This window comes from Anolis carolinensis, chromosome 2 (assembly GCF_035594765.1).
Source record: "Anolis carolinensis isolate JA03-04 chromosome 2, rAnoCar3.1.pri, whole genome shotgun sequence".
NCBI classification, from domain to species: Eukaryota; Metazoa; Chordata; class Lepidosauria; order Squamata; family Dactyloidae; genus Anolis; species Anolis carolinensis.
The window spans coordinates 242,983,931-243,007,111 of NC_085842.1; the positions used below are offsets into that span (position 1 = coordinate 242,983,931).

Below are 23,181 nucleotides of genomic sequence, written 5' to 3' on the forward strand. Positions count from 1 at the left end.
CGAGACAGGCTGACATGGAGCACAGTTACTTAACTGTCCCCTGCAGCGATTATGCTTTTCTGCAGCTCAAGTGTCATGTCAAATTAAACAACAACACATTGACTTTTCACTTCTAGAAACATTATGGGGTGATTGACAACTCTGGGATGCTGTAAGCACTATAATCAACAAGCAAGGCTTCCTTATCTTCTGAGGCAGGTTTCCTCATCATTCTTTCCCTTTCACCCTTCTTTTAAGGTGTTTCCTCACTCAGGATCTTTGCAATCAAGTGACATTTTAATTTGGGGAGGGAAGAAAGAGATCGGCAGGTGAAGAAGCAAAAGCAAGAATTTGGCTTCCTAGTCACTAATTATTTCCTTTCCTCATCAAACCCAGTTTACATTTATTTCAACAACCAACTTTTGCATAGCTTACAGTAACAGAATTTTCAAATAAACTGGTGATCTAAAATGTCACACGGTAAGAGTACTGACCTCTTTTCAAAGCACATCCTCAAACTGACAGATTTCCTATAGGTATGGAGTCTGTCACTCATGCTGCTCACCACTCTTTGGTGTGTAAGAATAAAGGAAAGGTCAGCAACATTCAAGAGTTCAATGCCCTAAAGATACCCAATCCCACCTGATCTGGAAAGTTAAGCATAGTAAGCCTTGAAAGTTAAGTCTGGTGACTACTTGAATGGGAGACACCAAGGAACACCAGGTGATGTAGGCTATATTTTAGAACAGTGGTTCTCAACCTGTGGGTCCCCAGATGTCTTGGCCTTCAACTCCCCGAAATCCTAACAGCTGGTAAACTGGCTGAGATTTCTGGGAGTTGTAGGCCAAAACACCTAGGGATCCATAAGTTGAGAATCACTGTTTTAGAGGAAGGAACCTGCAAAACCACCTCGGAGCTTTCTTTGCTTAAGAAAACCCTATAAAATTCATGGATTGCAGGTGACCTGAAGGCACATTAGACCTTTTCTACTAGTCCCTCCATTGTGGAATGTTCTCTCCAGGAAGACATATTTGAACTAACCACTGGTTCTTCATATCTAATTTAAATGTCAATTTGCTTTTGCTGGGGAATCTGAGCTGTTAGGCTCAAAAATAACCTTTAGTTAGGGTGATTCCTCCACCATAAATATAGCAGAGTACTAAACATAAACTAGACATAAGCTTCCATTCAACAGGATGGCACAGGTTTGCAGAGTCAAAACTTTAGGTTCAAAAATATTTATTGAAGTAAAAGAAATACATTCTTGATAGAAAAGGTATTGGAGCTATCCAGCCTACTAAATCTCATCTTCTAAGAAAGGTAAAGGGATAAAAAAATATTCAAGCAGCTACATTTTGCCTAGAGAGGGGCAAAATGCCTGAGTCCTCACTGGCAGAAAGTAAAGGGCAATCAAAATAACTTTTAAAAGGAAGTGACCTCACAGAGATTCCATTGCTACATCTTCAAAGGGGGAGGAGATAGTGGCAAGGAGGAAGAGTAAAGACAAAGCTCCTCATGGGAAGCATGCATAGGAATGTGTGTGTGTGTGGGGGGGGGGCGGGGGGCGGGGAGGAATTCCTCACTCTAATCCTATTTCTAGTCTAGCTACTCATTGAGGTCTGGAGACTTGATGATACAAGAGACTTGTACAGTCCAGCGATGAAACCCAACAGTTTGAATGTGATTTAAAAAGAAATCATTCAGAGATCTGAATACATTTTAAACACTATGATTCTGAACCATGAATTACTGACTTGTATGAATTGTTGTGAACTCTGCGAAAATATATGGCAGTTGTGAGCAAATGATGTAGACACAATTTGAATATGAAGACACTGATGGGATGCAGTTTAGAAATGGTTGCTTTAAAATTATAAGGTTAATGTTAAAATTAAATAGAAAATATTAGAAATAGAATTTGTTCAATTACTTACCAGCTGTTATTGACATGCTACTTTTAAGTTAAATGAATTACATTACTAAAAATGGCGATCCCCCAAATTACACACACACAAAAGTAAGTAGAGAGAAAAGCATAACTTCAATAATTATGCAAACCTCTAGCTAGACACTATATTCCTGTTGATATTGCCTAGAATCACATTGACACTTTTAGCTGCTACACTGCACTATTGATTCATGTACAGCTTGTGATCTTCCAGTGATTCCAATATACCTAGAATGCTGTCATTAGATGGCCCTTGGAACATACTGCCAAAGTGTGCATGCCTCTCAATTCTACAAAAACCTTTAAGAGAAATAGTGTCATTGTTCAGCAAGAATCTTAGTTTTAGCAGTAGTTCCTCATCCAGCAGGAGGTCCACCACTTACAGGGGAGAGAGGGAAGGGAACAGCTGCTAGATGATACGCCTCTCTACCCCAAACTCTTTACCCATTTGCTACTGGGCAGTAGTGGCAATGACAGCAATTTGTTTCTTATTCTAGCTGCCACTTACCACACTTCTAGTCAACCTAGAAAGAGGGAGTGAGTAGGGAGGCCAACAGTAACAGTAATGATTCCCTGTTGCCATACTACTGGACCTGAAGAGATGGAAGTGAGTATCAGCCAAGCTGCTAGTGACATGAGAGCGGGGAAATGGTGGACTGTGTACGTACCTGGGTCTAAAAAGGAAATTAGGGTGACCTGCTGTAACATCTGCTTTGGCTCACCTAAACAGCCGGATGCAGCAAATCTCCTACTTAACCTCTCAAACATATTTCTTCTCTCATTTTCCTTCCCCCCCCCCCCCCCCAAACTTGCACTGTGGAAGCAAATAAACATAGCAAATGCTAACAACAAACATTGCTCTAAAGCAGGGGTCCCCAAACTAAGGCCAGGGGACCGGATGTGGCCCATCGAAGCCATCTATCCGGCCCCCACAGCACAAGGGCAGAAGGGGGTTGGGTTAAATGACCCAAGGGGTCTCTTCTTCTCTTACAACCCTTATTATTATTATTATTATTAACACTGAGGCTGGGTGGCCATCTGTCAGGGGTGCTTTGCTTGTGCTTTTGGTGCACAAAGGCAGAAGGGGGTTGGATTAATGGCCCAAGGGGTCTCTTCCAACCCTCTTTATTATTATTATTATTATTATTATTATTATTATTATTATTATTATTATTATTATTGACATTGAGGCTGGGTGGCCATCTGTCAGGGGTGCTTTGCTCGTGCTTTTGGTGCACAAAGACAGAAGGGGAATGGACTCAATGGCTCAAAGGGTCTCTTTCAACTCTCTTTTTTATTGTTATTGTTGTTGTTATTATTATTATTATTGCTCGGTGGCCAACTATAGTCCGTCCCTCCAATGGTCCGAAGGATCGTGAACTGGCCCCCCGTTTAAAAAGTTTGGGGACCTCTGCTCTAAAGCATAGTTCAGATCCAAAAACTTGCTAACACACTTTTATTTTATTTAAGTGAATTCATTTTAAAATATCACTCAGTGGACACGTGAGAACAATCCTTCAGAAATTTGCAACATGGGCTGGATTTACACTGTCATACAATGCAGTTTGGAACTGCATTATATGGTCAGTGTAGATCAGTGGTTTCCAACTTTTTTTTTGGACCAGGGACCACGAGAACAGGGACCAATCTCCAACATTAGTACCAAAAGGGTTACAAATCAGTTTTTGGTCAACTTCAGATTCAGTTTAGTTATTTGAAATGCTGATTCAGAAAATTGCATCAGCTCTAGTTTCTGATACAGAACATATGCCATCCAGTAGTCGCCATCTGCTCACCCACAGAAAACCATATTTAATAATCTAGAGGTGATGTGGTCTATCCAATGCAATTTTCTGAATCAGCACCCCAAATAATCCCAGGAACAGGCCTAAAAATGAAGACCCCAGTCTCCGCTTCCAAGCACCACATGGAACGGTTCTGCTCAGGGAGAGGGAGGAAGAGGAGAAGCAGCACTCGCCTTTCATGGGTAGTCGGCCTCTCTCTTTCTGACATCCACGTTGTCTCGGCACTATAAAAGGGTTTTGTGAGACCAGTCACTCTTGTTGCAACACTGAAGTAACAGTGAGGCCGCGGACCATATTTTAGTTCTTGGGGACCACTGGTAGTCCACGGACCACAGGTTGGAAACCACTGGTGTAGACTCATATAATGCAGTTTAACAATACTGAACTGCATTACATGGGTCTACACAAGTTTTTTTTTAAATTTTGTGATTTGGGGCAGGGGATAATAAAGCAGCCACTTTAAAGAATTGCCACACTTCCACCATAATATGTCTAAAAGTAACATGACTGAATATCAAAACTTACAAAACTGGAAAAACCATGGCGTTACAGCAGCATAAATATTGGAAGTGCTCATTGCAATTTGACTACTGGGATGTCTTCACATAGTTTTCTTTGTGGCTCTTATGGGATGGCAGAGAACAGAGATTTCATATGAAATATAATTGAAAATATAATGAAAACCTAATTGAGGACACATAGGTAACATATGAGAGCACAAAATACACCAGAAAACCCATTTACCTGTACTGATAAGACCACTGGCAACTCTGTATGTCATATAGAAAAGATACGCTCACAGAAGGGCACTGGTATGCTTACAGATACATATGAGCAAGGACAACTTCACACAAGTCCAAATATATACATAAACTAAAGCACATTATATATTACCTAAATATATATAAAGCTAACTTTTCAGTCTTGAGAAAACAAAAGCTATCCTCATATAACAGCCAAATTCCTACATAACTCAATTTCGACATCTCATCTGGTGTGAACTGCACTCATTCCTAGTGTAAACCCCACCGCGCTGTGCAATGATATACTGTAATGTCACATCGCAATCTGGATTTACTATAAAGGGCTTCTGACGAGTTTCAGAGCAGTAAACATTGCAGCGAGGTGTATTTCACACTGAGCTGGTTTTTATGAAGAACACTTCACCGCCCAGCCACGGCACCCAGATGATGAATGGTGAAAGATGCATGACAAGCTTCATCATTGTTTGTAAATCTTAACTGTTCCTGCTCACTAACTCTGCAGGCAATTTTCAAAGACAGCGGCCGACAGAAGGACAGCACAGCTTTCCTGAAGGTTATTCAACTTGTACTTGGCCTAAGCTCTGCCTCTGAGGAGCTATGTGCCGGAAAATAAACTCACTAGTAACCAGAACCCCAGCGTTAAAAGCATGTAAATGGGAACAAACTTCAGAAATTACATCACCAAAAGTCTTTCTGTTAGTTTCTCAAATCACTGATCTACAAACATGTTATAAATGTTATGTATGCACACACTGTTGAGAATACATAAACCTATTTGAAAACAGCAAAAATGGGATACATCTGGGCAACACTATACAGGTATAGCAGGGTGGCATTACTTTTTAATTGTCATGGCTCCACCTTACAAAATCCTGGGGTTTTACTCTGAAATCGAAAATTGTCCTCAAAGGTGGCTGAAATAGTGACATCTTTTGCTTTCTGGTGGCTTGATGTACACAAACTTTGTTTCATGTACAAACCCATTAAAATATTGCGTATAAAATTTACTTCAGGTTATAGGCATGTATAAGGTATATAATATATGAAAAATACATGAATTTCATAGACTTGGATGCCATCTCCAAGATATCTCAATATGTATATGCAAGTATTCCAAAATCCAAAAAAATCTGAAATGTGGAACATTTTTGATCTCCAGCATTTTGGAAAAAGGATACTCATCCTGTACCGATATCCACACACAGATGCACTTCGCAAGATGGAAAATACCCACTTTTTGTATACTCCTCTTTAATCAGTTCTCCTACAAGTATGGAAGAGCATTTAAACGTATTATGGGGTAACAAAGCTGAACTAAGTGACTCTGAATATTACACTTAAACTCTCTCGGCTTGAGGTGCACAGCTGTCCAGGCCCACTTCAATTACCACTTAGGACATTAATTATCCTGAGACAAACAGCCTTTCATCTTCTTTCACTTTCTGATTCTTTACGTCATCAGGAATACTGAAGATTAATTCCGCTTGGTTATCTTGAATCAACAACCTCTCCATCTACAAATGCCAGAGATCCAAGGGCTTTTTAGCCTCTCCACTTTGTATATTCCCTTCAGTTGACAGAGATGCTGAACTGATTTGACAGCAAAGAGAGAGGGGGAAACCTAGATAATTAGGGAGCTCCGACTCAACACTATTTCACAGTGAGAGGTAGCTGCATGACTGGTATCTCAGGTATGAAGCGGGAGGCAGAGTTCGGAAGTCCCTGCAAGCAAATAATGACCCAGGGAAACACAGAGAGAAAGATGGCCCAGAAAATGTCACATTCCATCGCTTTAAAGTTACAGTACTGGGTTACAAAATCAGAGCAAAAATTCTGAAGCAGAAATGAGTATTCTGAAGATAAGCACCACTATTTCTTTTTTCTCTCAGGCTTGGGTGGCCAAGAGGTTTGAATTGTTGTTGGAAACTCTTTTGGATTGGATGTGATCCAATGAGCTCAAACTAATATTGTGGCAAAAAGTCAGTAGTCAGCTGATTGGGATTTTTTTTTCTTCTAAACTTGAATAATTGGGTTTATTGTTTGGATAGCAGCGACTACATTGGCGTCCCTTGTTGATCCAGCTATGCTTAGAAACGGTTTTAGGTATTTTTGGTCTAGCAGTCCCAAAATCCTATCACCATTCTATCAGCTGTAGTTCTGAAATAATTACTGTACTCAAAGCTCTATATCAAGATTGGATTCCTATAGCTTGTGAAGACGCTTTCCAAGAGTATAAACCTTTGATTCAAAATAAGCTTTGACTAGATCTAGATTTCTGGAACCCAGTTGATTGGCTTCTAGATGTAATGTGAGGTGCTGGTCATTCCTTCCAAGAGTCCTACATGACTCTGAACAAGGTTACCTAATACTTCCTCCCAAAAGTGCTGCTGTCCAGTGATGTGGGTCTGGGCCTTTCCATGCAGTCTAGCTCTGATAAGATAGCCACGTGTCTCCTCTGTTGCAGGACCCAGGAAATTAAACACCCCACTTCTGGAAATCCACTTGGCTGCTGTCTTATTACATTTCCTAAGCTGGCTGAAGATTATTTTTTATTTCACTGGGCACTAGTTTGTTCCCCGTACATGTGTTTTAAAATTAATGGTAATAGTTATCATGACTCCTCTTTTTTGGAGCTGAAAGGCAGTGTAAAAAACTTAAGATTAGGACTTCCATCACATTAACCTAGACGACTCCTTCTGGGGCAAGTAAGGAGGACAACCTGCCTTCTTGCTCCCGGTCCATCTTGGTTGGTTGTCCAGGAAGGAGATGCAATTTGATCTCAAATACAACAAATTATTAATGCATGTTTCAGGGAGATAAATTTTCCATCCTGTTTAAAAGAAGCAGTAGTTAGACCAACTACTGAAAAAGCTCTTCCTGGGTCCCTTGGACCTTAATAATTACAGACCAGTGTCCAACCTTCCTTTTTTGGGCAAAGTGATTACGAAGGCAGTTGCCCTCCACCCTCCAGGCGGTCTTGAATGACACACATTTCCTTGACCCATTTCAAACCGGCTTCACAGCAGGTTACAGAGTTGAGACTGCTATGGTCACCTTAGTGATCTCTATCTCAATACTGACAATGGTTTTGTGTCCCTGTTGGTACTTCTAGACCGCTCAGCAGCCTTCAATATCATCGACCATGAAATCCTTCTGGAACACCTGGGGGGACTGGGAATCGGTGGCACTGTGCTACATGGTTCCGCTCGTACTCCTCAAGCAGGTTTCAGATGGAGGTGCTTGGGGATAGCTGTTCCTCAAAAAAATGAGCTGTTGTGTGGTGTGCCACAAGGTGCCATTCAATCCCCAATGCTCTTTAATATTTACATGAAGCCACTGCATAGGCATGGGGCAAGGTGTTATAAAGACCTATCTCTTCTGGCAGGCCTACCCAGTTTTAAAACATAAATTTAAAATGCTTGTCTTTTGTTTAATCTCTGTTTTCTGTATTTTAATATGTATTTTATAAATATACATCTTGGTGTTTAACTTTTATAGCGGTACGTTTTAATATGTGCATTTGTTGTGTTTTTGCTGTCCTTATGTGTTTTAATTGTTCTGTAACCCTCCTTGAGCCGTGAGGAGAGGCAGGTAAGAAATAAAAATATTATTATTATTCCCCTTTCATCAGCAAACCCCTGGAAATAGTCTGAAAAGGGTCTCAAAAATAGAGTAATTGAACACAAATTTGAATTTTTTTAAAATTTAAATCAAATCTGCGGCCAGCTTTTCTGTCTGATCCTACAGTCTGTGTATGCATTTTGTCACCTGTGATATAACGTCGATATGGGGGGGGGGGGGGAGTCTTTGTCAGGGAAGCAGCCGCCATTTCTCTTTCAGTGGTTGCCTGGGAAAGATCTCTGGAAAAGCTATTTACTAATTAAAGATTTCCTTTAAAAAAAATAAACATGGGATTTGCGCAATTTTGATTTGCCAGTTGTGCCAAAAGGTAGCAATTGGGGATCTTTAGCATTGTGCAGACACGAGAACTTCCAAACTATCATCGTATCGGTACATAAATAATTGGCTAAATAATTGGGTTATATTTACCAAAAACATTGGGGGGAAATGTCAAAGTGACATCTGGGGCCATCAAACAGATTGGGAGGAGCAAGCTTTCTGTGGTGTGATGAGTCCAAGCAGATTAATTTCAGAAGTGTGTAACGGGGTTTGTATGAAACCCGTGTGTATAAAGTATGCATCCAGCCCTTATAAACAATGAAATGCATATAACTGTACCGTTTCTTGGTGTTAATGTGATGAGGTCCTCTAAGACAAATGATATGCCATGGCACTATGGGACAGAACAGCAGGAGAACAGGCAACTGATCAACCAGAAGACTTCCTTCTCTAGCCTTCCCTTCCCACTGCAGATGTGTGGCACAAGCTAATTTTCTAGCAAGGCTGCATGTCTTGGCAGCTGTTTGTAGTTCAGAATCACAGCACACTGCACTAAATGACAAGTAAAAGTGGCTTAATAAGCAATCATTTACTAAATGGCTTATAACAAGTGGATGGAAGCATATAAGCCCAGTGTACTTTTTTCTCCCCTCTTTGCTGGCAGGATTGTACTCATGGTATGATCTGTCCAGTTATGTCAATAAGGATCAGAATCCGGACTGGTAGGTGTGATAGACAGAATCCCTGAATCCATTATATTCAGGTCCTAACTCTACTAAGGTTCAGCCACCTTTGGAGGAAATAAACGGTTTAGATGTGCATGTATGTATGAAGGGGCTCTTACGTTCATAGAGCTCTGCAACTGTCTCCATACTGTCACGGGAACACAACATGGTTTTAAACTTCTGGAAGGGCTACATGAGGAAGGTATATGGGGAGTACAAGGGGAAGGTATTTTTAAGTTAATTTACGGTATGACACCCTTATCCACAGATCTGATATCCACAATTTCACTTACCCTCACTGTAAGTGTTTGTGTGCCTCTTAGGTCCTCCAGTGTGATTTTATGGAATGCTTCCAGCCCCAGTATAGTCAAAATATAGGGTTCACTGTTACCCATTGTTTCAGGTATCCACAAGGGATCTTGGGGATGTATGATATTTCAGCATTGAACTGAAATGAGTTTTGGTTAGAATTCACATATAGATTTTCTAAATCTTTACATTTAATCCATTACCAATTTGTCTGTCCTTTCTATAGACCAGGTGTGGAAACATCTGAATCTCCAGATGTTGGATTACAACTTCCATTTTATCTAGGCTTAATAGTCAATTGAATGAAATTTTAGAAATAAAATTAAACAATGATAAAGTTTAACCCTTTCAGTATGTGTATGTGTGTATGTCTGTGTCTGTGTATATACACACACACACATCTCAGAAACTTCTCAGCATTCAAAAACAACATCTCTCCTCTCTATCAGCACACATATTCACACCTGCACACATCATAAACAGGCAGTTAACTTAGCACAACAGCATTAATTAAATGGTAAGCCTAACACAGTTAATATACGAACTGGCAAGGCCTCCATAAAACCAAAGTTACACTTCAGGATTCTGAGGTGACTAACAGACTTCATGAATTACAAGGAAAACACCACATGCCTTGGCTATTAGCTGTGGTTTAAAAGACATTCCTCCCTTTCTTCTCTTTCTGTCTGTTGAGAAATCTTTCTGCCCAATAACTGGCATGGCAGCATCCAATCACTTGAAGGACAACAGCAATGGCAAGAAATACTTGGGTTTTAACAACTATTGCTTTCTCAGCTTGCCTGACTCTATTTCTGCTACATGCTGCTGCAACAAATACATTTGTTGAACATATATGGGACATCTACATCAGTTTAAGCCGCCCTGAGTCCCCTTTTGGGTGAGAAGGGCAGGATACAAATGTTGCAATAAATAAATAAATAAATAAATAAATAAATAAATAAATAAATAAATAAATAAAAGCAACAAAACAGGGTTCGGTGTTTTTGCCTGCTATTGTTCTTGTATTTTAAATTAAGGCAGATGCAGTGATAATCTGACACCCGATATGGTCCCCAAAAACCTTCTTGAAGCTTCTTATCAGATACTACCAAAATGTCCTTTTCCTGGCTGAAAAGAGGTGGTAGAGCTGCCTTACCCAGAAGCCTCCCAAAGTTTTTTAATAGGACACAGTGCCAGACATTTCAAAGCATAAAATACCTTTCAAAGTTCAGAAATTGACTTCTGATCACTTCCATTTTCTCTTTTGGCATCTCTGTAGCTTTGGCAGAAACCTCAATGTAGGTTAGATTCCAGCTACCAAAACTCACTACCAGCGTAGTCATTGGCTATTTTGAAGGTGTAGCTTTTAGGCATTAAGCATTACAGACTTGAAGAAATATCAGGTTCTGAGACTGTGTCGTTGTGTGCTGGTAGCATTACAGAACGCACACTTTTCCGACTGTAAGCGTGGAGCAAAGTCAGTGTTTATTCCAGGCAGAAAGTGGTAGAAGTTTATTCCAGCATCCATCTGGATGAATGAGGCTATAGAGAACGGGACAGGACCAGAGGGCGGCCAACTGAACCTTTCCATCTTGTTTAGATTTGTACACTACCCAGCTAAGCTTCAACACACTGTGATGTGGTAGATTTAGGGGGCAGAGCGATCACAGATGGGAATGGAAACACTTCTCTGTCTCGGGACTAAAATGCACAGCATGTGCTTGAAATGATCCATGTGTTAGAAAAAGAGGGGCACTATTAGCAGGACCATCAAAAAAGGGTGCTGTGTTTTTATTCACACCCTTCATAATTGTACCTGGGCTTCTCTTGCCGACAGGTTCCCTTGCTATAGAAAAACACTCAGTCAGAGCTTGGAAAACACTGCTTGAGCCCAGTAAATTACTTCTGCCTGTTTGTCCATTGCTGATTGATGAGCTAACTTAGGGAACAATATCAGTATGTGGAATATTGTCTGAACGAGTAGTCAATAATGATTGAAAATCCAGCATTTTTTTCCAGTAAAAAAATGCAAAAGGAGGGGGGTTCACTCCATTCTCCAGAGCTTCCAGTTATGAACACGTTTCAAGATCCATTTATTTATTCCCCTCTCATTCTAGTTTTAGAAGTACACAACGAAAAGAGAGATTTAGCTGGAAAGGAAACAGTATAGTGGGCAACAAATTTTGAACTCAAACTACTGGACAATTCAGGGTTTGTCTACATTGATGAAAAAAATAAGTTTTGCGCCATATTTTCACTAATGCAGTTCCTATTAGTGCAACAATTCTTTGCATTATTTTTGGTCTTATTATTATTCTAGCATCTATCCAAGTAAATAAAAAGTATTTATTTACTTTTATGCCGCTTTTCTCCCACGGATGGAACTCAAAGTGGTGTACAAAGATAAAAAGACAACTACATAATACACTAAACCATCAATCCACCCACCCAATAAACAATAAATCCAGACATTGCATAAAATGTAAGTTACATAAATATGAATAAAAATCAAAATAATCACATGTATAATTATTGTTAAAATCCCTAAGATAAAAAATCTCCTCAAAATATGGCCACTCTGAGCTCCCACATCATGCATGACATATGCATTTCCTTCCCACCATGAAGACTCTTTTCTTCTGTTACCACATTTTAAACCATTTTCCAAACGATGCAGACCTTCCACACTTTCTTTTTGTTTCGGATTTGAAACCTCTTACCCAACAATTCTCACCCCTTGTCTTCCCCATTCTCCTTAGGAAACATATATGGCTCAGGTCACCTCCCGCCAATCTGTTCCACCCACCAAGTTAGTCCAAATAGAAGACCTCTAGGTAAACATAAAAGCCTTCAGATGAAAAAGGAAGCCATAAATACCAATACAGGGGAGAAATCAATATTTCTTTATACTGATGAGGCTGCTTCTAATCATGGGATGTGAAGGGGTTATTTTCCATTATCTTGGGCATCTTCAAAATTTGCCTGGGATTATTGGGAAACTTTCTAAGGTAAATTTTGTAAGGATGGTGAGAAGAAGAAAAAAAGATAACATCTTGTTGCATGAATACAAGACTGTTTATGTGACAATGGATTCTATCCATTAATAACATAAAAATTTACACAAAGCTGTTGCTCCCTATTTGTACAAGGGTGGGAAAAGGAGCCAAAGACAGCTTATATTAGCTTATAACTATTCCTGCCAGTCTTAAGAGAGGTATTTGAACATTTTAGAATATAAAAATACTTCATCAAGGTTGAGGAATCGCCAACTGTGTGACATGAAGAAAGCTTCATGTCTAGAGAAGCTCAGAGGGCCAGATTGGAAACACAGGAGGTCTACATTCAGCTCCAAAACCAAGATCCCTTACCTCTATTTCTGTAGTAGGAATCTCAATGAAGAGAAAACTCAAGATAAATGAACAAACTTTTGTCATTTAGCTAAGTTTTCAATCAATCTTTAACGATTTTACTTATCTTTTCCAGGTAGCTCTGCCTGGTGATTTTCAATGTAAGTCTCCTCCCCTGACTTAAAAGATGCTTACCATTTGCCTTTGTTTCTGAGTAAGAGGAACTCTCCTCAAAAGTGAAGATCTGTGGGACACAAGCAGGGCCCCCAACGCTCTGTCCCAAGTAGGAAGTAGAAGGATAGTAAGAATGCATCCTGTACTGGGAACTCACGCCATGGCGGTTCTCAGGGCTTTTCACCTGTTTAAAGAGAAAGGAGAAATCAGGTTACACAATACTGAAGACTGCATCATACAATTCAGAAAAGGATGCAATCCAATAAATTTCATTCCAGGAAATGAAACAGGAATTTTGCTTTAAAATACATACTAAATTATATAGTAAATGTATATGATTACTTCTGAGGTATAATAATTAAGTACAGTATATACTCAGAGTTTTTCAGTCCTTTTTAGGGCTGAAAAAGCCCCCTCTCGGCTTATACTCAAGTAAGGGTCCTGGCCAGCTTATATTCAGGTTGTCTTATATTCAAGTATATAAGTAATCAGAGTTGGACAGTCTTATCTTATTAAAGTCTTGTTATGATCTTAGATTACAGTTTTATGTAAATATTCAAAAACATTTAACCTGCTGATGCCTCAATTAATGTAATTTTATTGGTATCTATTTTTATTTTTGAAAATTACAAGTAGCTGCTGTATTTCCCAGCAGCTTATACTCAAGTCAATAAGTTTTCTCAGTTATTTGTGGTAAAATTAGGTGCCTCGACTTGTATTCGGGTCAACTTATACTCATGTATACAGTGTTCCCTCACTACTTCACGGTTCACTTTTTGCGGATTCGCTGTTTTTCAATAAACTCTAAAAGACTATTATAAATCATAAAAAATTACAATTTACAGCCTAAGGAAGGGAGGAAGGAGAAGCCGAAGGGAGAGAAAAGGAGCCCAAGCAGCAATGGGAGGAGGAGACGATTTATCAACACATGATTGGTTGATAAAGACTTAAAATAGTGTATAACTACTAAAATAATGTATAAATATTAAAATAAATATAGCATCCCTACTTCATGGATTTTCACTTATTGCGGGTGGTCCTGGAACATAACCCCCGCAATAAGTGTGGGAACACTGAATATGGTATGTTGTGTTTTAATTTAAAATTTCCATACATTTTGGAGAAACAAGTGAATATGTTTTAAAAAGCTTCTATTTTCCAAACCTAGAATTGCACTGTTGTTTCTGAAGACTTCTCATAGGAGAGGGTGTAAAATGTGCTCTCACATAACTTTGCCATTTGAAACAATAATTTAACATCTCATCATTCTCATTAATAAACCAACTGGGGGTCTTCACCAACTGGGGAATCTCAACTGGCCTACCATTTATCTGTAGGTTTTAAGATTTAAGCCAGTACAGTAAGTTGGAAAAAAAAGGGGGGGGGGGTGGATAGCTGGAGGTTTACCAAATGATTGAGAAAATTCAACTTCAGTTGGAAATGACTAACTTTGCTATCACTATTAAGTACCCTTCTCCCAACTTGAAAAATCTGCCAATGTTTGAGCATTAGTATGCTTATTGTAAAGCAGGGACAAACTATCCTGAATTCACAAATAATTATAATATTTGGAGTTTGTTCCTGCAATTGTGCTGGGATGCTTGCATCTGTATGATTTCAGCTTTTATTACTGTATATGGAAACTGATTTCTATTAATCATTTGTATTCCCAATTGAGCTGTTTTATTAGGTTGTGTCTTATTTCTCCACCTATGCTCCACCTCAATTGTAAACACTGTAAAGCAAAATATAGCATTTGTATGGTCTCTTCTCTCACCATTCTCCAAATTCTCATACAATTAAGGAATTAATCAAGCATGCATATAGTCCTTGAGTATACTTGGTATGTGTTGGACACCGAAAGAAAAAAAATAACATTTAAACGAGCTTTGAATTCTGTAAAATCCACATGGGTTTTTCAGATACTAGGAAACAAATCTCAGGAAGTCCAAAACCCGAGAGTTCTTCTGCCACACAGACTTTCTCCTAATGGGATGTACCATATTTCTGTGTACTCAGTACTTATAAAGTTAGCTATCCTTACTGTGAACCTGCCGCTGAAGTTTTTCAGTGCATCCCCCCAAATAATCACTGGGCAAGGGCAATATAATTTTAGCAGCTATAAAACGGCACTACTACCCACTGGTGCTGAAAGGATGTTGGGTTTGTTTTCCTTCTCTAGAGGATATGGGCAGTGACCTGTTTCTTTTCAAGCTCTCTTGTGTGTGTGTGTGTGTGTCCGCCCCTCCTTCTCTGTTCTTTAAAAAAACCCACAACTCACCTAAAATCCCAGGATTCAATGAATTATTACAACTATTATTATTAGTATGTGGTTGCTGGCTAGCAAGAGACATGTTTTATAATCTTATTACCGCACCAAATGTGTGAACCACGGCACGACCGACAGACAGAGGCAAGGCTCGGCAAACAATATGTGTTGAATTAACCACTGAAGAAACCTAGGAAGCTTTAGGCTTTGTTTTATTAAACTGTTTAGAATATATAACACAGTAAATCTGAGCCACAAGGTTTCCTTTTTATAGAGCTTAGCTACCCTATTTTATAGTAACAGTAAAGAACCAGCCAAACATAAAAGCGCTTGACCTTAGCACTGTATTATAAAGGGGACCTGGAAAATAATTTATCCAACAAGAATGCTGAGAGTTGTGTATTAATTCTTTTAGTTCAAGAGACACTGAAAATTCTTCCTTCAATGTGTCACAGCAGTGTCAAAAATACACCCTTAATTCTTTGTGAGGTGTGCGGTTGCGGATTAAACTTCTCAGCTACATAATGAAAACCATGGTCCAAGGTAAATCTTCTAGTCTTCAGATGGAAAAAACAAACATATTCTGGGCCTCTTTTTTGCTGCTAGATGAAACATGTGGAAATATGGGATTGTGCATTCCTCTTCTTTGCTGAAGTACATGGAAAGATGAGCATGGGCATAAACATACTTGTGTATATGTACCTAGACTAAGGCTACATCAGTCCTGTCCCCCTGTTTTAGTAGTTTCTCAAATCATATATCCATATTCAAAATGCATGCACATCTCAATGGGATAAAGGAAACTATCTTCATCTTCATTCTGCAGTAGTAGGATATGCTATAGTTCGTGTCTCCTACTCATGCTCGGAAACAAAAACGTTGCTTGAATTCTATGGTTAGTTGCAAATAGAGTTAATCTGCTGAATTAATAATTTTTACTTAGATGCTGACCCACCACTCAACAGCTGCTGTTCAACCACTCCAGATGATGTTTATGCACTTCCAAAGTCTTAAAATACTTATAGTATTCATGAGAGATTGTGCACTAACACACGGGAAGCCTTTGGAGTTAGCTGAGCTTCAGTTCTAAAACCTCCCAAATGACTTGTACACCATGAAAAAATAATAGGGTGATACCACTATGGTGTATCTCCCTTGGATTCTACAGTGAAAAACCCAAGCACCATCTATATCTGTCCCACCTTGATAGACAAACTTAATTAACCTTTGCTATTCTGTTCCAACCTATTGTTTTAGACAAAAGCAGTGACCCACAAACAATATGTTACCATCAGAATCTCAACTGCTGTGACACCAAGAGATATAGCCCTATCAGCAGTATTGGAAAATAAACAGCTTAGATTAGCTTCTTCAAGAAATATGGATTATATTCATGTCACACTTGAGCTGTCAGAAACATTAGGTTACTTTTAGCATAAATCTGTACTGTGAAGGGTATCTTATAAATACAGTGTATGATATGCTCCAGGAATGACAAACTAGAACTATTTCAGGGTGCTGAAAAAATCCACCAATATCTTGGATATTGGACTCAACCATTAATATTCCAACTGACCTTTCTTCTAGACCATTCATAATTGTTTTAAAAATGTCTAGCACTTAATTCAACATTCCAATTTCATATAAATATATACAAATATTTTATGTGAGTCTTCTCAGGACATCAGTCTCAACCTGGTTCTCTTATTTATTTTATAGGGATACACCTGGGCCTTATCTCTCATCTTTAGGTCCGTCTTGGACTGGTCCACTAATGTGTGAATATATCTATGTGTACCCAGAAGACAACACTAATAAAATATTCCAGAATCTTGTTTTTTTCTTCTTCATATATTGAAATTACCAGAACTATTTAAAAGAAGAATGTGGTAACTTTTCTAGACCCTCAACTATTGAGGAACTGAATCAATCACAGAATGGGAGCTTTCCAAGTCTGGACAAAGAGTGAAACAAAAGTGGCTTCCAACTTCTGAAAATGTTTCCATCTTCATAGATACCTTGATCTCTGATTACTTCATAAATTTTATGAAGAGTCCAGCAACCACTAAGAACATTAGGAGCTAGCAGTGGAGTCCACCAAGATGGCATTGGGCCCTTCCACACCACAATGCTATAGCACTTCTATACCACTTTAATTGTCATGGTCCCATCCTATGGAATTTTGGAATTTACACTTTTGTGAGATCTCTAGAATTGTCTGCTAGAGATCTCTAATGCTTCCCAAAACTACTTTTCCTGGGAGTGACTATCAACTATGAACCATAATGAGGGTCAAAGTAATGAACGCAGCTTTTTTTTTTAGCCAAAGAGGAACATACTTTCTAAGATCATATCCTGGGATGCTTAAATGATGTTCAGAGTGTTTTTTTTAAAATCCTTCACACACAAGTTGTTTAGGTCAACAAGCTCAACACCTCCTGTAATTAACAATGTAATATATCTCTCGGTACAGCCAATTAATTTTTCATTTTAGCTGCCCACGGCATTTATTTTATGTTTTCCTCCTAACCACTGCCACAAGAAAGAAGGGGGGGAAATCTCCAACGCAACTCAAAAGGGAACATAGTGATTTTTACCATGTTTCATTTAAAATATAAAACTTCAGGAACTCCGTTTGTATGCAGGTAATTATTCCAAGTGTAATTGATTTTCTTCTCTTTGACCATTATGCTTGCCTAGAAGGATAATACAGTTATTACTGTTTTGTTGCTGTATGTCTTCCAAGTTATTACAGACTTATTGGGCCCCCAAAATGAATCTATCACATTTTTGAGGGGGGATTTGTTCATAGGGGGGTTGCCTTTGTATTTCTCTGAGGCTGAGAGAGTGCATTTTGTCCAAGATCACCCAATGGTTTTCTGTGGCCAACCAGGGATTCAAATCCTGGTCTCCAGAGTTGTATTTCAATGCTCAAATCACTGCAACCATGCTGGATAGTACATTTCTAAGAAAGGGATTGACCTAGGAACTATGCCTCAGCTTTCTACAAAAAAGTCTGTAATTCCTATTTGGATATTTGGCTGAGAAGCACTGAGTGCAAAATTCCCTCTATATCAGTAGTTCTCAACCTGTGGGTCTCCAGGTGTTTTGACCTACAACTCTCAGAAATCCCAGCCAGTTTACCAGCTGTTAGGATTTCTGGGAGTGAAGGCCAAAACATCTGGGGACCCACTTGCTCTATATCATATACCATAGCACCCTGTATCTTGTACTTCTATGGCATTATTCTGGAGCCATTCCAATAACACTGAAAGAACTTAAAGCAATCCCGGTGCTAGAAAAGGCATGGGTCAAGCACACTTTTTCTTGATTTTACCAATATGGACACAGTACCTGCCATTGGTTTCCTGACTGGCTTGACATGTATGTTGTTGGGAGGCTTCGGAGGCTGTTTTTAACTGGGGATCCCACCAGAGGGCTCCCCATATCGCCAGAAGTAGTTTCACTGGCCACAGCCATCTGGTACTGAGAGTAGTTGTACAGGTTGTTGTAGTAAGGATACAAGGAAGGCTGGTAAAAACTGCTGTAGTAGGTGGAGTCCACAACTAAGTCAGATGTGCTCTCCAGATGCCCTCTGCTGGCCAGGGAGGGAATGTCCTGGATCAGCATCCGTCCCTCTGAAAAAGAGAGAAAATATTTTGGGTCAACAAACAGCAGAAGCAACCCCTAAGGGTCTGCGCTCTACTCCGGGTTACATTTCAGATGTTGAGTTCCAAAGTAAAAAAGCAAAAGAATGACAGGTGGAGAGACTCTGAGAAGATGGTTTGAAATCAGAGGTGTCAAGTCAAACAACACCACTTTTACCATGCAGCTGTGGACAAGTCTACTTAGGGACCACCAAACGCAGCATTGCCCAAACACCAATCAAGGAACATGAAAGGCATTGCAGACTAACTCAACCAGGGAAGTCAGCCATAGCAGAGCACTTGATGAACCAGCCTGGACACAGCAGATTATTTGAGAACACAGAAATGCTGGGCCACTCTAACAACCCCCATGTCAGCCATTGAAATTCACAAGCATGTGGATAATTTCAATAGAAAGAGAAAGCCATGAAAATGAACAAAATCTGGCTACCAGTATTTAAAAAACCTCTAAAATCAGGACAGCAAATAAAGTACAACACTGAAACAGGGAAATTCCAGACATGAAACTATCAGGGCCAGCTAAGGATTCCCCCAGGCAGGAATCAGCCTTGAAGCTGCAAGGCCATTAAATACTAATCAAGTGATTAATTGCAACATTCACAATTTTTCCAGCAGACTAGAGTTCTTACTCCTACCCTGGACTTTCCACAGATATATAAACCTCACTAGCTGTTTCCAATATACCTCACAACCTTTGAGGATACCTGTCACAGATGTGGGTGAAACGTCAGAAGAGAATGCTTCTGGAAGATGGCCATACAGCCCGAAAAACCTACAGCAACCCAACATCACTTTTGTCATCCCATATGTCACACAGATGTTTGTGGGTGCATCTACACTGCAAAATTGATGCAGTTTGACACCAATTTTACTGCCCTGGCTAAATGCTATTGAGCTGTAGTTTGACAAGGTCTTTAGCTTTCTCTGCCGAAAGAGTGTTGGTGCCTCACCAAACCACAGTCATGATGCCATTCATGGCAGATGTCAAACTGCATTAATTCAACTGTAGATGCCCCATAATGGAAGGTGGATAGCACTGTTGTTCTTGCCTTCTTCAATTATTTGTTGGTCTGTTTTTGCAGTTATCTCTATGTTGTTCTTCTATCTCATCAGTAGACATGTGGGTTTCATCTACCCACATGCAACAAAATATGCAATTTCTAGGAATTTTCTTAGTCCTCCAGGCAATTCTATGGTATACTTCTGCTGGAATTAACCACAGAATAATCCAGTAAGGTGACAAGTTGCCGATCCTGCAGTAGAACGATTTGCCATCTAGGTCAATAACACATTTGCTCAGTTACTGCAGTTTGTCTGTAAATCAACCTAGAGGACAAATGAAAACTGGGCACAAGCAAAAAACAGTGAAGTAGAAGAAAGAAAGCATGTTTGTAAGGAAAGGCTATGCAAAGGAGAACACAATCTTTTGTTGCATCCTTACTATAACTGATTGAAAATGTATTATGGGAATACCATAAACTTTGCTCATTAATTCTAAAAATTAGATAAACTATTGACTTTAGATGGACAGCTTGCTTTTTTTCTTTCTGCCTGCCTGTTCAGGCTTCACATAACCGAGCTGTAATATGATTTAAAGATCTCTGAATGACAACTGTGAAAACAAAATGCAGGGCTACATCTTTTTGCTAGCAGGCACCTCTTTGAAGTCAAATTACATTTCCATCTTAGCAATGCCAGAGCTCCGAAATCATCAATACTGCAATGTATTAAAGATTTCAACAAAAATGCCACAGTTTAAATTGAAGTTCTTCTACAATCAATAAACAAAATCATTTCAGACAACTCGTGGCTAATTCACTCGCAATAAATCAAGTGGGCATATCTGCAGTCTGAGTACAATATTGCATTCCCAAGGATAAGATAGGCCACAAAAGACACACAGCAAAGCAACAAATTTTTCACAAAGAATATTGATTAAAAGTGGGATAGACTTGACACCTGCCTTTTAAAAAACTTGAACCCTAAAATCCACCAATGGGGGTCAGGTGCAAAACAGATAGAGCACAGAAAAGACCATATATCTATTTTTTTATTTTAAAAAGTGTGTTTTAACTTTCCAAACCATAAGCTGCAGTGACGCAATGGGTTAAACCCTTGTGCCAGCTGATCTGCTGACCTGAAGGTTAGCGGTTTGAATCCGCGAAATGAGATGGGATGAGCTCCCATCTATCAGCCCTAGCTTCCCATGAAGAGACAGGAGAGAAGCCTCCCAGCAGGGTGGTAACACATCCGGGCATCCCCTGGGCAACTTCTTTGTAGACGGCCGATTCTCTCACACAAGAAGCGACTTGAAGTTTCTCAATTCACTTGACATGATAAAAAAATCTTTCCACACCAGAACTGCTTCTAGACATCGGTCCTAATTTTCTTCATTTTAGCTCAGGACTTTCCAAACATTTCATGTTGGTGACCCACTTTTAAAAAGCCATCATTTTGCAACTCTGTAATTCAGCTTTATTAGCAAACCGGAGGTTAAACCACTTTCTTATGAGAAATGAGGACACATAAATAAATTATAATAATGACATGTATGAAAACACAACATATCTCATGAAAATATTTCATTTACATTTAAAAATATATATGATTTGTAATATAACAAAATACATTTCAAAGATTTTTTGTCATTTTTAGTAATAGATTACAAATAGCATACTAATAATGTTACTAATAGTAATTTGCATTTTTACTATGTAAAAATGCATGCAAGTTGCTATTGCTTATTTCACATAGTGGTTTCTCCTTACATTCACTACACACTGCAACTGACACATTAACAGTTTAGGAAGCTCTGTTTTAGCTACTTAGTTGAGGATGTGTGTTTGCGGTTTTGCTGCTCTATTGTTGAACAACCGAGGAATTGCAAACTCTCACTGTTCTACTATAAATCACCTACAGATCTAACAGCAAATTAGTTGGTATGTAACTGTGACTTTTATTTCCTGTGCTGGTCTATGACTGAAATAAATGATTTGATTTGATTTGAACAGCAAATTAAAATGTATTTTATATCTTCATCAAAACAGACCATCTTTCACTCAAGAAAAACTAAGGCTACACTGCTATATAATTCAGATTATCAAAGCAGATAATCTGCATTATCTGCTTTGAATTGGATAATATGAGTCTTCACTGACATATAATCCATTTTAAAACAGATAATCTGGATTTTATATAGCAGTGTTGAAGGGACCTCAGTCAAGTATCCTCAAGTTAGGAAACAAATGGAGAAGACGGAAAATAATGAATACATACAAATCACAAACAGTTTTAACAAGACTGTAAAAAAAATTCTACTTCAAAAATAGTTAAGAGTGCAGAGTGTTGCATAAAATAAATGTGTACATTAAAAAAATGTCCAGAGATATTACAAATAATTGAAGAAACTCCTAGACAGATGAAAGAGGAAAGATTCCCAACTAGAAAAGCTTTGAATTTACACAAAAACTGGTCAGAAACAAGATTTCTAATTTTAGAATACAATAAAAGATAGAATTTTAGCAGTAAAAATCCCCCAGCTACACTGCACTGCATCTTAATTTTCCTCCCCATTTTAACAACCTTAGACAGCATCTTTTGCATTCCACTCATCAAATGTGAACTGCATCTCTCTCCCTCTCATTCCAGATCAATAAGTCGTATGATAAATACTATCATTGATCTTCCATGTTGTACGAAGGGCTTCAGGCATACGACATATTAGCAGCAGTTCATAATAATTCATTTCCAGAGCAAATGGTTTATTTCTAAAACAAGTCTAGTTGTGGCGCTTGTTACACTACACATAAAACATTAGCAAACTCCTGTTAGGGCACAGGGCATGCCCAGAAGGCAGCTTCCGATCACAGTACTTAGGACAGCATTTTCTTAAAATACAGAGGAAAGCAAAAGCAGAGTGGCACCATTTTTTATCCAACTATCCTTTACATGAAAACATGAAATGATCTTATTTAGGATCAAATCACTGGTCAAGCTAATCTAATATTCCCTTTTCTGTCAGCAAGGCCTCCTTGTTTTTCTTAAACAATCCACCTGCAATTAAAGCAAAAGTGTCATCTTAGGCTTGTCTGCAAACAGGACCTCATCACATTAACATCGAGAGATGCTAAATCTGTATGCATTCTGTGGTTTTTAAGGACTGGATACATACTGTATTGACATGGGATGCATACAAACCTCATCACATTCATGGGTAAGATTTTGAAAAGAATGCACTTTGACTGATCACACTATGGATGGGTTTGCTCCTCCTAATCTGTTTGAATGCACCCC

At 38.9% G+C, this 23,181-nt stretch overlaps 1 protein-coding gene across 2 annotated transcripts in view; it reads right to left on the minus strand.

The window, feature by feature from the left end:
- The window catches only part of dmrt1 (doublesex and mab-3 related transcription factor 1), a 76,228-nt gene that overhangs the window by 19,528 nt on the left and 33,519 nt on the right, over positions 1-23,181 (minus strand). For both annotated transcript variants that reach the window (XM_062971962.1, XM_003216553.4), the window contains exons 3-4: positions 18,575-18,858; positions 12,973-13,135 (exon numbers count right to left, since the gene is read on the minus strand). In XM_062971962.1, the coding sequence (XP_062828032.1) occupies positions 12,973-13,135; positions 18,575-18,858 (447 nt within the window). The remainder of the gene's footprint in view (positions 1-12,972; positions 13,136-18,574; positions 18,859-23,181) is intronic.